Source organism: Microtus pennsylvanicus, chromosome 7 (assembly GCF_037038515.1).
Source record: "Microtus pennsylvanicus isolate mMicPen1 chromosome 7, mMicPen1.hap1, whole genome shotgun sequence".
Taxonomy (NCBI): domain Eukaryota; kingdom Metazoa; phylum Chordata; class Mammalia; order Rodentia; family Cricetidae; genus Microtus; species Microtus pennsylvanicus.
Genome location: NC_134585.1, coordinates 14,388,953 through 14,404,630, shown reverse-complemented (window position 1 = coordinate 14,404,630; position 15,678 = coordinate 14,388,953). Strand labels below are relative to the sequence as shown.

Here is a 15,678-nt window from a genome sequence, read left to right as displayed (position 1 = left end):
GGTTTTAAAATTACGTTTATGATCGCCAGGGTGGTGCCTGCCTGTAATCCTAGCTCTTGAAAAACTAAGGCAAGAAGATCAAAAGTCCAAAGCCAGTATGAGTAACTAAAGAGAAATAAAATTTAAACCATATTTAAACATGGATATGTGTTAGTCTAAAAGATGAGGTCCAATGCTTACAATTGATTACAACTTTTTATCAAGTGTGACAAATTTTAATTTAACACCAGCCCAGATGAAATATGTATGGATTACCCAGCATTCACCTCACTTGAATTGACTTTGCACATCCTCATTTAAAAGGCTGTGGCCACTGCCAGTACAATCCTCTCTACACTCCCTCGACTGAGCATAAGTGTGTAGATTGTCTTCTTATAAAGCTCAGCTGTCAAATACTTCTTAAGGCCAAGTTCAAGCCCTGGGTTTAACGTCCCGTTCCCTGAGGTTCATGTTAGTTCCCAACGAGCCCAAAAATGGGGCTGTTTTTTAATTCAAACCCGCCACGGGTCAGTTCCTTTGGATACACAGTCCAGCCATTTTGCAGCTCTGGGCTAGATGCTGGAGTAAAATAGAAGATGCGTTTGGAAAAAAAAAACAAAGCACAGACCATTCACAGGGCACCAATTGTGAGTCGGCTTTATAAACATCATTGTGTAATGTTCACCACAGCCCTGAAGAGAGGCATCATTATCCCCAGCTCACAAAGGAGGGAGAGACAACATAACCAAAGACGGCAGAAGGCAGAGCCTCTGGCCTGTGTTCCCACTGAGATCCTCACCCATACCCGGGGTCCACTACCAGGACCCCTCTGCATTTTCACAGGGCTCAAAAGCTGCCTCGCCCTGTGGGGATGGCGCCACGCCACCCTGAACTCAGATGTGGTGTGCCTCTGCCCCACCTGGGAAGTCCATGCTCTAGAACAGCCCTTGAGGACGGTGGCATCCAGATTCACTCAGCATTCCGAAAAGGAAGCAGGGCTTCAATTTTAAATGATCGACAGCGACTAAATGAGTATGAAAATATGTGCCCCAGCAGCTTCCATGTCTCCCGGGTTGTTAACAGGCATAGAGGCACAGTTAATGACTACACAGGCAGAGGGCACTGGGAACCATGCCTCCCACACAGTAAACACTCGAGAAAAGCTGCCCCTTTCAAGGTCACCCCCTTTCTTCAGTGTCCAGGCACTTCAAAACGTTGGCCTCACAATATAGCTCTCCCAAAACTATGAAATAATCATGGTCACTACAACATGGTCTATAGTCAAAAGATGACTTTTTAAACCAAACGTTCTTTCATTCAAACATAAAATTGTATCTCTAAAATATATTTAGAAAGACAACCAGTGAGTAGCTAATAGTTTAGATTAAAAGGATGGATGAAAAGTGGCAATCATGGCTCTAGGAAAAGCTACAGAAACTATGTGAACAATCTATCAACATATCCGAGTCCGGAAGTGGAGACAGGTCTTAGGATGAAGACCTTGCGTATAATACATGCCTTTTCTAAAAGTACTCTTCAAAAGTTTGGGGTTTGTCTCTGTGGTAGAAGGTGCCTGGCGTACACAAAGCCCTGGATATAAGTCATTGCTTTTTAAACTTCTACCTTAAAAAGTGTTTTGCTTATTATGTTATGTGTACATGTGTATGTGTCTGTGTATATGTGTAGGACAGAGCATAGTGTGTGTGTGTGTGTGTATGTGTATGTGTGTATGTGTGTGTGTATGTGTGTGTATGTGTATGTGTGTGTGTGTATGTATGTGTGTGTGTGTCTGTGTGACCAAGTGCATGCCACCAAGACGTCCAGCTAGGTTTTGTGGGTGGTGGGGGCCAACCTCAGACCCTACAAACACTCAATGGTTGAGCCACTTCCCCAACCCCCACTCAAAAAAAATGTTTCTTAAACCATTTTATAAGATACTTAGTAGCTATTGTATCAACTTACTAAAAATGCATAAGAAAACTCAGTTCATTCTGAATGACATTACAACAGCATAGGCAAGTTCCCCCCTTCACAGGCGTGTAAACAGCTACGCATGCTCCTTCCAGGGCCCTCCAACAAGCCACTGTACACAACCCACACAAACCACAGTCCTGGAAGCAAAGCTTTCAAGATGGCCTCGTGAGGAGGCAGAAATGCAAACTCCCAGGGGAGCAGGGGAACCCAGAAGACAAGACTCAAAAGCCTCTGGAAGTGTTTAACCATCTCTGACCACCTACTAATGTTTCTCAAAGTTTGGTCCTGGGACCACCTACATTAGCCTCGCACCCAATGCTTTCAAAACACAGATCGCAGCTGCACAAGCCCCTCGGCCCCTCACCCCACCCCCAGACATGAAGAATCTGGACTCTGAGCAAGGATGAAAGTTTCCTTTTTAAAACAAACTCGGGATTTCGATGTATACATATTTTAAGAAATACTGATTCAAGACATACTAATCAGATAAGGCGAACATTGCTCAAATTTTTTTAGTGATAAAAACCAAACAACCCTCACTCCGTACTGACCATCCTGCTGCCTCCTAACAACCCCCAGCTGTCACGTCAAAACAGGCCAGGCGTGTCAGAGTCACGGGTACAAGAGGCAGGTGGCCTATGAACCTGCTTCTCTTCTCCCTAAACTGAAAATTCTTCTAGAAAATAACTTTGAAACATTGATCAAAAGCCTCAGCCAAGGGTGGCGGCACATGCCTGTAACCCCAGCACTTGGGAGGCTGAGGCAGGAGGATGCTGAATATGAGGCCAGCCTGGGTTCACAATGAAAGCCCACCGGAAATAAAAGAAGGGAGAATGCAAGAGGGACAAAAAGACCCATCATACTGTGCCCCAAATTTTTACTAATAAGATTTCCTTCTCTATTAGAATAATAGAGGACTTGCACCGGGTTTTCAGGCAAAGTGTGCTTGGAGCTGAACACTCAATACTACCGCCTCTCTGACCCTGCCTCACCTGGCGCTGTACACACCTCACACACAGGATCTAATCCTCACAGCGTAGAAGAGGCGCTGTCCCCACTTTAGAGGTTAGCATACCACATCTTAAAGAAGTGACTCGCTTGTGGCAGACCACGCAGCCAGGATCTGAGCCCCGACAAGTAGACTAGCAGTGTGATTAGGCTTGTCCCACTGTGGAACTGTTCTAAATATCACGATATTTCAATGAAGTCTGACACATGAAGGGAATCACAGGGACACCTGAAATTGTGCCCTTCGAGAATCTCAAAAAGACAACCACCCTTGATACAAATGCAAAGAGCAAAGAGGGAAGGGATGATCTTCCTGTGGAATTAAGTCAGGCAGGGTAGGTTCCCTAGTTAGCTCAGGACCACCTGCTTCCCGGGGTGAACAACGAAGGTGACATACAGCAGGAACTTCATACAGCTTTGAAAATATGTGTTGTGTGTGTGTATCTTTTAAAGACCAGGAAAAGGCTTCCAAAATACAATCGCTGGTGATTGATATGTTTTAGACCCAATGATGGGATTTGTGTGTTCATTTTGTATATCTATCTATACTTTTCATTCTATAATAAGCTTGTGTTTGCTTTTTAAATGAGGGGATAAATTAGCGGGTGGTTTTCAAACCCTATAGAAGCAATGGCATTGGGCTCCAACATCAACTCAATGTACGTGTGGTGTCCTCGCCCCATCACAAAGACTCATGTTTACTGAGAATGTGAATGTTGTCTCTGCAGGAACCAGCCTCATACACGCACGGGAACAGGGTTTAATACTCACCATAAATAAATGAGATCAGCACCTACAGTTATCAAGGAGTTAGCAGGCAGGAAAAGGTTGTGGAAACAGGGCCGAGGGGTGACTCAGTGGGTGAAAGCACTTGCTAAGTAAGCACGAGAATCCCAAGTGTGAATTCCCACAACTTATACATGTGTGCACACGCACGCATGCGCACATGCACAATAAATAAACGTAATTATTTTAAACGTTTAAAACAAAAAGGTGTACAGACGTGTAAATGTGCAGTGTGCTCAGAGCATTCCTATCGAGGGTTTCCCACATCTTGGACCTTGTGCTAAATGCTAGCACACTAAAGGGGAAAGAAAAGAAATAGGAACTATATATTCCAAAAGAATGGGGAAGGCTGGAAGGAAAGAAGACAGGGTATATAGCTGTACAAAATTTTTATTTATTCTTTTAAATATTTATTTATTATGTATACAATATTATGTCTGTGTGTATGTCTGCAAGCCAGAAGAGGGCACCAGACCCCATTACAGATGGTTGTGAGCCACCATGTGGTTGCTGGGAATTGAACTCAGGACCTTTCGAAGAGCAGGCAATGCTCTTAACCTCTGAGCCATCTCTCCAGCCCTGTACAAAATTTTTAAAAAGTGAGAGTTTATATATTTTCTTTTTTATTTAAAAAAAAAACGAGAAAATAAAACACTGGAGACAAAATGATAGCAATACAAATGACCACTTCAGGGATTGGTGAACACTTATCAGGGAGGTTGTATGTTTAGAACCTGCAAAGTTGGGGCTCCATCCACAGCGCCATGAAAAGGCCACTTTCAGGACCCAGGGACCCTAGGTCATTTGGTTGAAGGAGCAGGAAGAGGAGAGCACCTCTAGAAGACAGAAGCATAGTCGCTGTGTGATGGTCACTTATGCCTGCATTACTCTGAGGACATCACCAAGAACTCCAGTCCCGGGTTACAAATGCTGACCGAAAATCTCCTGACCCAGGTAAGCGTTGCTTTTCCTGGGTTTGTGCTTTCGCTCAGAGTCCACTCTGACACCACGCTTGCCTGACTACTTCAGTCACAGACGAGAACACACTCCCCAAGACTCCTGAAGAAACGGTGGCCAAAGAAACACGGGCAAACTTTCAGGAGACAGTATTCTTTGTCACACATAAAGGTGGAACTTGGCCTGCATGAATCCCAGATGCACCTGCTACAGGCAGGCGCATGCCACAGTATTGCATAAAGCAAAGCAAAGGCCACAGGCTGAGCTGGTGATGCCCCGGGAAGAGGGAGGATGCTAAGCTCTTTGATGCCCTTGCTCATCTACTGAGGCCTGGATCACATGACCCCACCTTGTGTAAACCAATGTCCAGGTTGTTTTTCCTCTTGGCTGCAGCCAGATACATTCCTGCCTGCAAAAGTCATTGATACAAGGAACTCTCACGCTTGGCTGTATTAATGATCAACTTGACCAGAAACCCTTACATCTCACAGAGACAAGACTTACTGAGTGTGTACACATGGCTGAGTGTGCTTATCCTATGCCGTCTGGTGAAGCAGGCACCTCCCCAGGCCTCTTCAGGTTGCCAAGATAGAGCCCTAGTCCAGCATGGTCTGAGAGAGCACCTGGGCACTTCACCACACGCTATGGGACCTCTGAAGTGCTTTCAACACCTGGCTACAAGTTAGCTTTGTTTGCATCCTGCTCTCTGGCTGAATCACAATCATCCTATCTAACTTTCTGATTTAATTGAAGGAAGTTTTTCACTACAAAATAAATCAAATACCCCCAACCCTAAAAAAAAATTCACATGCATTTTTAATTAAGAGACCTAGCAGTGCTTGGAGTCTTGTGTTTTGAATTTTTTTAAGTTTTTCTTAAATGTGTGTTTTGCCTGAATGTATGTATACATGTGCATGTATGTATATGCACGATAAGAGTGCAATGCCCGTGAAGGCCAGAAGAGGTCATCAGATACCCTGGGGATGGAGTTAATAAGCAGTTGTGAGCTGCCCATCAAGGCTGCTAGGAACTAAACCCAGGTCCTCCACAGAGCAGCTCTTAACCTGTGCTTTCTCCCTCTCTCCCTCCCCAGACCCAATCTCTCTTTCTCCATCCCCATAAGGTGAGACTCTCCCTGCCCCTTCTGCAAAGATAAGCAAATGGATCGTGCCCAGGCACAGTATTTTCTTGTAAAAATGCCCTTTCCAAGTTGGGCAGTGGTGGCACACACCTTTAATCCCAGCACTTGGGAAGCAGAGGAAAGTGAATCTCTGTGAGTTTGAGGCCAGCCTAGTCTACAAAGGGAGTTCCAGGACAGCCAGGGCTGTTACACTGAAAACACACACGCGCACACACACACATATATACATATTCACACACACTCACACTCTGTCTGTACAGTGATGAGAGGTTCAAGAACAGAATGTTTCTAGCAGAAGAGGGGTTACCTTTCAAAGAATGAAAACTACTCAAAGCAAGACCAATCAGGAGACCTCTACTTCCTCAGCCCCGTCCATTAGAGATTTTCTACACAACACTACCAAGGGGCTAAGCCTCTCGCCACACTGCAAGCCACCAGGGGGCCAGCGATAATCTTGAAATGGCTGTGAGCTTCATTATAGTTATTCTCTAACGTGGGACTTTCATTCTTAACAAATGAATGCATACTCTACTACTATACATACTGTGGCTTAAAATGAATCTTGTTTCTAAAACTCTTTCAGCATTTCCTACGCAGACAGCACCGAGACATTTTCTACGTTTTTCTTTTTTTTTTTTTTTTTAATTTATGTGTGCGTCTCTGTGAGACCAGAAGAGAGATTCGGATACCCTGCTGCTGCTGGAGTTACAGGCAAATGTGAGCTGACAGATGTAGGTGCTGGGAACAGAACTCAGGCGCTCTAGAAGAGCAGCAAGTGCTCTTAACCCCTGAGCCATTTCTCCAGTCTCCACGGTGATATTTCACACGTACCTTTTTTCTCTCCTAATTGTTACACACAGTTCAAGGTTCTTCCTAACTCTCCACGAGCGCTCCTTTTTAGAAAGATAGCCTCCAGGTAGCACAACGGCAATGAACAAATCTTGACCTGGCCCAAAGCCCTGGGCACAGACCCATGGTCCTTCATAAAGCCATCTGATTTGTTAATATTTGTTAGCCCCGATCAAGTGCTAACTAGAAAGCTCTGTTCACTTCCCAAACTTCCCCATCTTGTAGTATTTTTGCTTCATATTTATCCCACCTCAACAACGATATCTCAGAAAGAAACCATACTTAGTCACCAAACCATAGGATAAGGTTTGCTATGTTCAAGCAACGACCCATGGCTGCCAGGGTGCTAGCCTGAACTGGTGGCCCGTCCTCCTGCTCAGGCAGTAAGGGATCCCAACTCATTCCAGCCCTGGGAAATCCCTATGTGGTGTCTGAAGTCTTCCCATTCCTAGAGGGAAAGCTCAGTAGACCTCCATCTCCTTGGTCAGTCATGCCCCTAAGGTCCACCCCTTGACTTCTCTGCTGAAACTGCTCAGGACTCAACCTTGAAAATGTGTGTGCTTCTCCACCATAGGCGGGAATGCTCTGTCTGTGTTAAACCCATATGCTCGGTGATGACAGAAGGAAAGTATTCATCAAGGGGTCCCATCTTTGCTACCGTCCTCTGGCAAGCACCACCACTGGATCCCAGATACTTGTGGCGACTCCCCGTCTCTCTCAGAGCCACCCTCCTTTTCACAAAGGGTAACTCTTCTTAATTGACTTAAAATGACTCCTGGTGGAGTCTACTGAAATGCTGGGAGCTAGTTGTGGAAGAAAGAGAATATGATGTTTCCTTACCACTACAAAACGCTGGACATAGCGTGCATCCCAAGGCTCATGGGAAGAAGAAAAAAAACTAAACTCAAAAGTAAATTCCCATGTTAAAAAAAAAATCATTGACCAAGAAGATCGATAATTGTCATTAAGATACCAACAAAAATGCCAGACATTCTTTATGGCTATTTCAAAGTAGTTGTTTTTTAAAAAGGAGGGGGGAAAACTAGTAATTTTCCCTATATTTTGGTCTAGTGGTTTTTATGTATATCAATTAGACTCCATGATCATGCAAGAACGATATTTTACTTCTTTGACTACTACCCTACTGCCCATTTTAACCTCAGTGAATTTTTGGTCCATTGCGTAGAAGACTCTCTCTACTAATAAAAATGCGACCTATTAAAGATTAACTTGCCCCCAGGACAGTCTCTCTAAAAGCAAATTCCAGGCATGATAATCACCAATTTACACTCTGAAGACTTGAAGGCCAACAACATTACTTACCCTGTTTTAAAATGGAAAATCCCATATACTTTTTAAGGCTATAGTGGGAGGGGAAAATGGCAAATCACTAATTCACAATCACCAGAAACACAAACAAATGCAACCTCTCCCTACGTGGTCCTTTCCAAAGGAAAAGTTTCCATCTGAAAATGCCTCTCTTTTTCTTTTTTCTCTTTTTTTTTGTTGTTGTTGTTGTCAGATTTTGGTTTTTAACTTGTTTTACTTTTCCATAGAGATGGAAAATGCGCTGTTCCCCAACTATTTGCCAGATAGATCGCGTATGTCACAAACTGAAATGAGTTGGACCCATGAGGCAATGCTGCATTATTAAGATCTTGGTATTTACCAACACTGCAGCAAGGCTTTCTTCTTAAGCATCAGATGTTTCCCTTCCCACAAAATCACAGAGGTTCTAAAAAAAAAAAATCAACCTCTATATGTTACAGGTGGGGAAACTGAGGGCTGAGAGAGGCCGGGGAGCTTGATTAAGATTACAGGGAGCTGGGTGGTGGTGGCGCATGCCTTTAATCCCAGCATTGAGGGAAGCAGAGGCAGGTGGATCTTTGTGAGTTCAAGGCCAGCATGGTCTACAGAGTGAGTTCCAGGACAGCCAGAGAGAGATACACAGAGAAATCCTGTCTCAAAAAAAAAAAAAAAATCACGCAGGGATTTGAATGCAAGTCTGAGCAACTCTGGGCTCATACCTGCTATAGCATAAAGCAATTAAACACAAGATCACCTCTGGTTCACCAAATGTGGTGGTTCTGTGGAATCTGAGGCCATGTGGGTAGGAGTAATAAAATACCATAGTGTTCTGTGCACTGGATTCTATCCTCAGCTCACTTCCAGGATTACTTTGCCAACAAGGTAAGGTATTTGTAGGTAACTTTTGAAAATGAATGGAAAATAAGTGGATAATTAATTACGTCTGGGCTGATAAAGGCTTACTGCTAAACATTTGACCACTTAAAAGGGACTTAGGCCTTCTGCTGTCAGAATGGCAGGCCTAAAAGATGGCTAACACTGTAGGTTTTCAAAACGTCCTGCCCGTATTTCATTAACTTCAAAATGAAAGTTCACTGAAGAAGAAATTCCCTGGGAGAACTCAGATTTTACAAGTGGACTTCCCAGAACCTGGCATCCCTGTCAGTATTTGTACAGGGTACCCATTAAGGATGGTACCACCCTGTTCTTCCGAGTTAACAGCTCATCCTGTTTCCAACTCAACTAAGTGGGAAAGTGGTTGAAACGGACCAGCCTGGGATCTTAAGGTTCAATACAAACAATCCTACAATGCTTCTGCAACATAATTGCAACATTTTGTTTGCTACACTAATAAGAAAGCATCGCAGATGAACATTACTGAAATGTAACCCGGCTGCAATTTTCAAATCCATTACTTTCTTACGAAGTTACATAATTTAAGGGAAAATGAGCCCGAGACATGACATTCGGAATGTTTACCAATACAAATAAGCAAAAAGGGAGAGTTCTCAGCTCTTCCAGAAAGGCCTGCCAAACACTCCTGATCCTTATTTCCACCAAGTTATTGTTTGGGAAAACATGTTGTTCTCTCTTAAAATAACCCTCTTAATTGTTCTGAAAAGCCACTGCATTTCCAGGGAGGAATAACTCGCTTCCATACTGCGATACATTGACTGATAAAGTCAAAATAAGTCACGCCGACAGCCATAAAAGCGAGTCTGTAGACCTCCGAGCTTTCCAAGATGAGGGATGAGAGCTACCGGATCCTCACTAGTCTTCCTTCCTGAGACCAGAGACCAGTTCTCTTAACAAGTCTTAAAATGAATGCCCAGCCCAGCTACCTCATCTCTGACTTTGGATGTGGGAGGTGAGCCACACAGGTGACCACAGGTAGGCTGGGAATGAAAATTTTAAAGGTCAAAATGACCTTGGACTTGTTACCATTCCCGCTAACGTGGTAAATCAGAATTTGTTTCCAGTCAGTCCAATGGAGCAAAAAAAGTTTTGTTTTGTTTTGTTTTTTTTCTGGGAAAGTCCTAGAAACTCTAAAGAGTTAAAAAAAAAAAAAACTGGGAAAAAAAATCCCCAAATTATGAAAGACAAAGTCAGATTCCCACAGCTGCAAGGGAGAAGTTTATGAACTCAATGTAACTCAAGATGTCTTTTAGGAGCCCGGTTCCCCTGACACATGCTATCCTCGCACTGCCAGGACACGGATCCCCACGCCTGGGTGACTTACTCCAGCTCGAGCCTCCAGCGTGGGGGCGGGGGCTCCCAGCTGAAGCCTTGACATCTGCAGCGCTTTTCCAGGCGACCAGACCAGGCCCTAGCTGGAGGAAGCGGATACTGGCGAGGGAAGGGAAAAGACGCGGCAGGGGTAGCTGGGACTCCTGGCTATGAGAAGCCCGGCAGAGTCCGTCACACTGGGCGGTCCCAGCGTGTGGGGATGCCACGGCCCAGATGTCCCAGCTGCAGCTGGCATCTCCGAAGTACGAATGTCAACTTAGGGGGCGGCAGGACAAACTTGGGCCTCTAGTCCGGCGAGCTGGCAGAGTGGGGGTGGGGGATGTCCCGTGAGCGGACTGGGCGCGAAGTGGGCCCCCTAAGAGGAGATAGGGAGCAGGGGCATGCCTACCTTGGAGCATGGCCTCGAGTTTCTTCCTGTCCACGCGGAAGCGCTCCTCGCTCCACTCGGGACTGTGCAGGGGCGCCGCGGCCACCAGATCGTCCTCAGAGCCGGCCACTGGCGAGTCGGTGCTGCGCTCGCTGTTGGAGCCGGGGTCCGACTGCGCCGCCAGGTAGCCCGGCTCGCCCTGCGCGGCCATGGTGCGAGCGGCGCTCGGGCTGCCGCCGCCCCGGCCCGGGCCGTTCTGGCTCGGCGCGCGCCGGCGCTAGCTCGTGCCCCCGCCGCCGCCGTGACCGCGGGAAGCCCTGCGCATCCCCGCCTCGGGCGCCGCCCCCGCCCCACCGCGCCGTGCTGCGCCCCGGCCCGCGCCCCCGCCTTCAGCGCCCGCTCCAAGCGCAGAGCGCAGCCCGCGCCTCCGGCCGCCGCCGGCCCCGCCGCCTCGCGCGCTCATTGGCCCGGCCAGCCCACGGGGAGCGACGGGCGGGAGCGATCGGCCCGCGCCCTCTCACACGCACCACGTCCACACGCCGCGCGGCCCCGCCCGGAAAGCCTGCCCCTCGCGCGGACCCTCGGGCTCTCGGACACCCTCACCAAGTTCGAGCCCGGCGCTCCCCGAGTGCCCGCAGGCGCCCTCGTCACTTACTGCCACTTTTCTGTGCTTCCCCACCGAGTCCATCCCTCTAAGAACTCACAGATTCCTGTGTCCTCCTGCAAGGCCAAGTTCAAGCTCAAAGTTCCCGCGTGCCCGCCAGGCACACAAGCTTACTTAGCCACACCTGCATCACCTACTCTCACTTTTTCTGTCCTTACACCTGGACTTCATCTCTGTCCATACTCAGGATACTCCAAACTTCCCACTCGGCCAAGTTAAAGCCCAGCGTGGTGCCGAAGCCCTCAAGAAGTGCACTCGAAAGTCCACTCCTATCCACACACCCACGGAACACCCCGAGCCGGTCCCATAAGTGACATGTGAACGGTAATAGTGAAAAAGGAGACGTTCAACTTTTGCAGACATCATAGCAGACCTGACTGAGGGTTCCTGTACCTAACCGTTCCAATCCAAGGCGCCCTTCACCTTGCCAAAGCAAGAGCCGTGCAAAGATGCGCAGTAAAGGGACATCTCCTCTACAGATCCTTTGTATTTTCGAGGAAGAGATAGGGATGGGAAGATGTACCCTTCTCTGAATTTGTTAATTTCTGCCCTTGATGACAGTAGTTTCACCAACCTGAAGCATCTATCCCTACCCGGAATCAGAGCTAACTGCCTGGTCCTCTGAGCAGGCTGAGAGCTCCTCTCTGTCCTAGGCTGCAACTTCTGATCCTGACTTTCCGGACCGGGCATGCACCACTGCTCTCAGAGCTGAGTGTGGAGCTCAGAGGACAAGGCCTCCCCCGGTATGAACTTGGAACTCTCTCCTCCGCGCCACACAGATTCACACTGCCTTTCACTGAATGCCCCAAAGCACAAGATTGTCTTTTCTTCTCCGGAGGAAGACGAAGATGGCAGAATGTCACTGTGCTACAGAGGGAAACAGTAGGATCACACCTGGGGCAAGTCGTGTCGTTCACTTGGGCCCGTAGATAGTCATATAGTGTGCTTAAGAAAAATCAAAACTCTTAGTGGGTGCGGGGAAGGCAGGAGAGGTGGATCAGAGAGTAAGAGCTCTTGGTGCCAAATTTGACGACCTAAGTTGGATCCAAAGGACACAGGAGAGGCAGGAGAGGCCCAACTCAGGCAAGTTGTCCATTGGCCAACATGAAAGCACACTGGAACATGCACTCACGCACATACACAAAAAAGTATGGAAATGGAATTTTTAAAAATCAGAAGCTAGATAGATGGCTCAACAGTTAAGAGTCCTTGCTGCTCTTCCAGAGGACCTGAGCTCCATTTCCAGCACTCACGGCTCACAACTGCCCATCACACAAGCTCAGAGGTATCTGATGCCCTCTTCTGGCACTTGTACTCACACAACAACATACAGAGAGAGAGAGAGAGAGAGAGAGAGAGAGAGAGAGAGAGAGAGAGAGAGAGAGGAGGGAGAAAGGGAGGGAGGGAGAGAAAAAGGTAAGTTTTAAATTCTTCCAGGATCTGCACCTACTTGACTGAGCTGGAGCATCAGTGTAACATACAGATGTGAAAGTGGCTTGATTAGGGACACATTGAATCAGGGAAAGGAGCAAGAATCAAACCTATTTCTATACCTCAACCATGATCCCTATACTCCCACCTAGTGTGACTTCCACTGACCCAAGAACAAACACCCCACTCAGCTGCTCCCTGCGAAAGTGAGTCCTTTGATTCTTCTGGTTGCCATTAGTGATTCCTCAGCAAAACAGAGTTACCACCCACAGGGTCTACTGGGCAGCACCCCGCAGACTTCCATGGGGTATTTATCCTCTTTCTCTGGGAGGAAATGCTTGTGGGAACCTTGCTGTGTTCTGAGTACCATGTTAGGCCTGAAGAATGGTGAGCAAAGAAAGACATAATCCTTGCATTCTTGAGACTGGCCTTCTGAAGACAAAGGTAGGGTGCTACCACAAGATAAATGTATGTATAAAATAGTCCCTGTATCAATGGTTCTCAACCTTTCTAATACTGTGACTTTTTAATATAGTTCCTCACATTGTAGTGATCCAGAACATGAAATTATTTTCATAATTGTAATTTTGCTACTGTTATGAATCATAATGTAAATGTTCTTTAGAGAGAAAGATTTGCCAAAGGGGTCACAACCTGTGTGTTGAGAACCACTGCCCTATAGCAACCATTGTAAAGGGGGACTCAAGACAGGAGAAAAACCTACAATGGACTAACTAGGTTCAAAAAGGTCACGTATGCTTGTCAAAAGACTAACTCAAGAATTCACCTGTTCCAGAAAAATAAAATTAGGCAGACAGGAGAAAGGAGAGAAGAGTCATCCTGCAGAGTATGATAGGATCAGAATAGTGTCCCTGAAAGTAGCCTTCACCATTACCTGCATTTTATGACTGAGAAAACTGAGGCACAAGAGGGAGAGACCAACCCTGCAGGGGCTAGACATTGAGCAGAAAGCCGCTGTGAAAGTTGGGATCAACACAGACACTCAGTGGAGGAGGAGGTGGTGGCCTTCTTCCCCCCATTCCTGCAGCAGGGAGAAGGTCAGCAGGGCCAGGACAATGAGGGATTGGATAGACCGAGACGGGGGGGGGGGGCTCGAGTCAAAGGTGAGTTATGGACACAATACACCCCAATCTCTTCAGTTGAGTGGCTATCTTCATTCTCAGAACAAAAGGGAAGCGCACAAATGCTTTAGATAAAAGGCGGTGTGGTTAAATCTGAGCATTAAAGAGATGCCACTATAGTTGTATTTAGTTTAGAGAGCAGAATACAGGGCAAGGACAGAAGAGGAATGAACTCATGTAGACACTCCCCAGGCATCTCAGATCATGGATGCTAATGGCATCCAAGAGAAGGATTTGTGGGAAGTAATTCCACAGCGTCACCAGTACACTAGTGGTGGATGGGATGTGAGAGGATGGAGAAGGACGTGTCCACAGGATTATGGTGTCACAGAGAAAGGTTGGTGCTGTGGGCCAAATGAGAGATTACTGTGAAATTTCTGTGCTGGAGGAATGATCACAACATCGACTCCAAGATGTTGGATCTTGGAGACCTCTAAGACGAGATGTCAAATAAACAGTTGGATTTAACAGTGTAGACTTCAGTGCTGGGCTCATAGATTGAGAGAAAAATACAATCTTTGCCTACGCGCAATCATTCCAGTGATACACAGGAATAGGGCTTAGCTGGTGAACGAGAAGAAAAAACAAGCTCAGGAAATAGCATTCTGGCATGTGTGGATCACATACAGTCTAGAGAACATGAGAGAAAATTCGAAGCAGCAGCGAGAAAAAGGGGAAAGCAGAGCGCACAGGAGAAGGAGATTTCTCAAATGAGAACACAATCATGCCTTCACAGTGTGGGGAGGTCGATAGTCTCTGCTAGGGGTCACTGGGACGTTAGAAGTAGACTCGAGTGGGAAGGTTGACAGTGGGCACAAGTAATGAAATGAGAAAGGGAGACTTTGGGAGATGTCTCACTGAGTACGAAAGTGGAAATCCCGAGGAAACTGGGTAGAGAGCAAAGACGGTTGGTGTTAAGGGATTGGCTTCATGGTGTCTGAGTTGAGTATATTTTAAAGGCCTCGGGGGGAATCCAGTTGGTAGAAACTAAACAACCAAAAACAGTCTTGATATCTCAGAGCATTGAAGCCATCAGTAAAACAACAACAGGAGAAAAGCAGACTGTGTGACGATCAGACACAGTTCCTCTGTCAACCCACAGGCCAGCTGTTGGGTTCCATCTTTCCTGTACAGGAATTCCTACATCTCATGGCTTTTATTTTCCTAAGACAGTAAGTGTCAAGGTAATCCGCCATGAGATTGGGTAAACGAGAGCTCTCAGTGGACTCGGGAAAGTAGAGGGTTTGATTTTGCTTTTTGAGAAAATGTTTTTATGTGCAGGTGTACATGTGTGTGGAAGCAAGATGGACAGCCACTGTCATTCCTCGGGAATCTTCCATATTGTTTTTTGAGACATAGTCTCTCATTGGTCCATGGCCTGCCAAGAAGGCTAAACTGGCTGGCTAGTGAGCCCTAGAGTTCTGCCTGTCTCTGCTTTCCCAGAACTGGGATTATAGGCATGCTCCACCACACCTGGAGTTTATACATGGGTCCTAGGGATCCAACCCAGATCCTCACGCTTGTGCCTCAAGCACTTTACCAACTAATCTATTACCCGAGCCTTCGCACACTTTAAAAATAGTGTCTGTGCCTGTGAAAGACTGAGGTGGCCTGGACTGTTCCATTCATGTGGATACTCACCATCTCTAATTGCTTCAGGGTGCTTGTCCTGAGATTTTCTCCAAATGCACACTGCTGCGTGGGTATAGACAGAGAAAATAGGAGTCTCATCAAATATATTCAGTATCAGGAACTAGAAGGCCATGGAGCAATGCCTATTGGGAAATCATTTCAAATGCAAAACTACCAACTAAACACAAATCTA

The 15,678-nt window shown here is 46.5% G+C and overlaps 1 protein-coding gene across 3 annotated transcripts in view; it reads right to left on the bottom strand.

The window, feature by feature from the left end:
- Bicc1 (BicC family RNA binding protein 1) overlaps positions 1-10,952 on the bottom strand; it is a 217,433-nt gene extending 206,481 nt beyond the window's left edge. For all 3 annotated transcript variants that reach the window (XM_075980001.1, XM_075980002.1, XM_075980004.1), the window contains exon 1: positions 10,638-10,952. In XM_075980001.1, coding sequence (XP_075836116.1) covers positions 10,638-10,827 — 190 coding nt within the window. In that variant the 5' untranslated portion in view covers positions 10,828-10,952. The remainder of the gene's footprint in view (positions 1-10,637) is intronic.
- Between the last annotated feature and the right edge of the window lie 4,726 nt (positions 10,953-15,678).